The sequence below is a fragment of the Coregonus clupeaformis genome, unplaced genomic scaffold, assembly GCF_020615455.1.
Source record: "Coregonus clupeaformis isolate EN_2021a unplaced genomic scaffold, ASM2061545v1 scaf0045, whole genome shotgun sequence".
Lineage (NCBI taxonomy): Eukaryota > Metazoa > Chordata > Actinopteri > Salmoniformes > Salmonidae > Coregonus > Coregonus clupeaformis.
The window spans coordinates 1,072,501-1,075,000 of record NW_025533500.1 but is presented as its reverse complement, the minus strand read 5'-3'; the positions used below and the strand labels follow the sequence as shown (position 1 = coordinate 1,075,000).

Genomic DNA, 2,500 nt, shown 5'->3' with positions numbered 1-2,500 from the left:
GTCACAGTGAGGTCGTAGTTGCCTGGCCCCTGGTCTCGGTCCAGTGTGGTGCTGGAACATAACTGACCAGTCTCCTTGTTGACAGTGAACTGGACCGGTGCAGGCACCGTGCTGCTCGAACCAGAACCCAGGGAGTACGATACTACTCCAAAGGAGCCACGGTCTGCATCTGTCGCTGTCACCTGGAGAGAGACAGAGAGAGAGAGAGAGAGAGAGAGAGAGAGAGAGAGAGAGAGAGAGAGAGAGAGAGAGAGAGAGAGAGAGAGAGAGAGAGAGAGAGAGAGAGAGAGAGAGAGAGAGAGAGAGAGAGAGAGAGAGAGAGAGAGAGAGAGAGAGAGAGAGAGAGAGAGAGAGAGAGAGAGAGAGAGAGAGAGAGAGAGAGAGAGAGAGAGAGAGAGAGAGAGAGAGAGAGAGAGAGAGAGAGAGAGAGAGAGAGAGAGAGAGAGAGAGAGAGAGAGAGAGAGAGAGAGAGAGAGAGAGAGAGTGAGGTCTGGGGTCCGCTCACCAACCAAGAATTCACAAGATGGGGCAAACACCAAATTGAGACTCTGCATGCAGATTTCTGCAAAAATATCCTCCGTGTACAACGTAAAACACCAACTAATGCATGCAGAGCAGAATTAGGCCAATACCCGCTAATTAACAAAATCCAGAAAAGAGACGTTAAATTCTACAACCACCTAAAAGGAAGTGATTCCCAAACCTTCCATAACAAAGCCATCACCTATGAGAGATGAACCTGGAGAAGAGTCCCCTAAGTAAGCTGGTCCTGGGCCTCTGTTCACAAACACAAACAGACCCCACAGAGCCCCAGGACAACAACATTTACATTTTTACATTTTAGTCATTTAGCAGACGCTCTTATCCAGAGCGACTTACAGTTAGTGAGTGCATATTTCTTTTTTTTTTCTTTCTCTTTTTTCATACTGGCCCCCCGTGGGAATCAAACCCACAACCCTGGCGTTGCAAACACCATGCTCTACTAACTGAGTTACATCCCTGCTGACCATTCCCTCCCCTACTCTGGACGACGCTGGGCCAATTGTGCGCCGCCCCATGGGTCTCCCAGCCACGGCCGGCTACGACAGAGCTAGCACTGCGATGCAGTGCCTTAGACCACTGCGCCACTCGGGAGCAACACAATTAGACCCAACAAAATCATAAGAAAACAAAAAGAGAATTACTCGACACATTGGAAAGAATTAACAAAAAAACAGAGCAAACTAGAATGCTATTTGGCCCTAAACAGAGAGTGCACAGTGGCAGAATACCTGACCACTGTGACTAATCCAAACTTAAGGAAAGCTTTGACTATGTACATTGAGCATAGCCTTGCTATTGAGAAAGGCCGCCGTAGGCAGACCTGGCTTTCAAGAGAAGACAGGCTTTGTGCACACTGCCCACAAAATGAGGTGGAAACTGAGCTGCACTTCCTAACCTCCTGCCAAATGTATGACCATATTAGAGACACATATATCCTTCAGATTACACAGACCCACAAAGAATTTGAAAAAAAAGATAAAGATTAAAAAAAATATATATATATATAAAAAAAATAATAATAATAATAATAATACAAATAAATCCCATATATCTTTGGTGAAATACTACAGTATGCCATCACAGCAGCATGGATTTGTGACCTGTTGCCATAAGAAAAGGGCAACCAGTGAAGAACAAACACCATTGTAAATACAACCCATATTTATGTTTATTTATTTTCCCATTTGTACTTTAACTATTTGCACATTGTTACAACACTGTATATAGACATAATATGACATTTGAAATGTCTTTATTCTTTTGGAACTTCTGAGTGTAATGTTTACTGTTAATATGTATTGTTTATTTCACTTTTCTTTATCCATTTCACTTGCTTTGGCAATGTTAACATATGTTTCCCATGCCAATAATGCCCTTTGAATTGAATTGAATTGAGAGAGAGAAGAAACGTTAGTATGCTACTGTTATTCACTAATCTCACTTAGTAGTGTCTTTTGAGCTGTTAATCAATATGACAGGCTATCTCCAAAACTATGTGGAATACATAGTAGAATCCTACAATAAACCATATCTAAACAGCATTTCATAGTCCACGGACATACACCCACTCATATCAGTCAATCTAAATCAAAATACTAAGTCATATTCAAACTATGTACAATTAACAAAATGATGTCTGATGTCATGGCCAGTTCCTCTCTTTCAGATCAATGTGATCATCACACCATGACCATGTATTTATCTGACAGGCCAGACAAAACCATGAATAGACCAAGCTCTCAAATAACCAATCAAATGAGCCTGGGGTGTGCTCAGTGACATCGCTGACACCTCATTGGCTCAGGTTACTCCTCACAGCATATCCCCCAGCATGCCCTCAAATGACCAGGAAAACAATTTTCCCTCCCTCTCTTTCTCTCCCTCTGTCCATCAATCTCAATCCTCCCTTTCACCGCTGCCGAGCCACTTACCATCCATCTATCTTCCTCCTTCCCTC

At 42.9% G+C, this 2,500-nt stretch overlaps 1 protein-coding gene across 1 annotated transcript in view; it reads right to left on the bottom strand.

Annotated features, from left to right (window-relative positions):
- LOC121556280 (protocadherin-16-like) overlaps window positions 1-2,500 on the bottom strand; it is a gene marked incomplete at its 3' end in the record, with an annotated part of 113,259 nt that overhangs the window by 18,427 nt on the left and 92,332 nt on the right. The window contains exon 2 of the mRNA XM_045212720.1: window positions 1-182. This exon is cut by the window's left edge and continues 13 nt beyond it. Coding sequence (XP_045068655.1) covers window positions 1-182 — 182 coding nt within the window. The remainder of the gene's footprint in view (window positions 183-2,500) is intronic.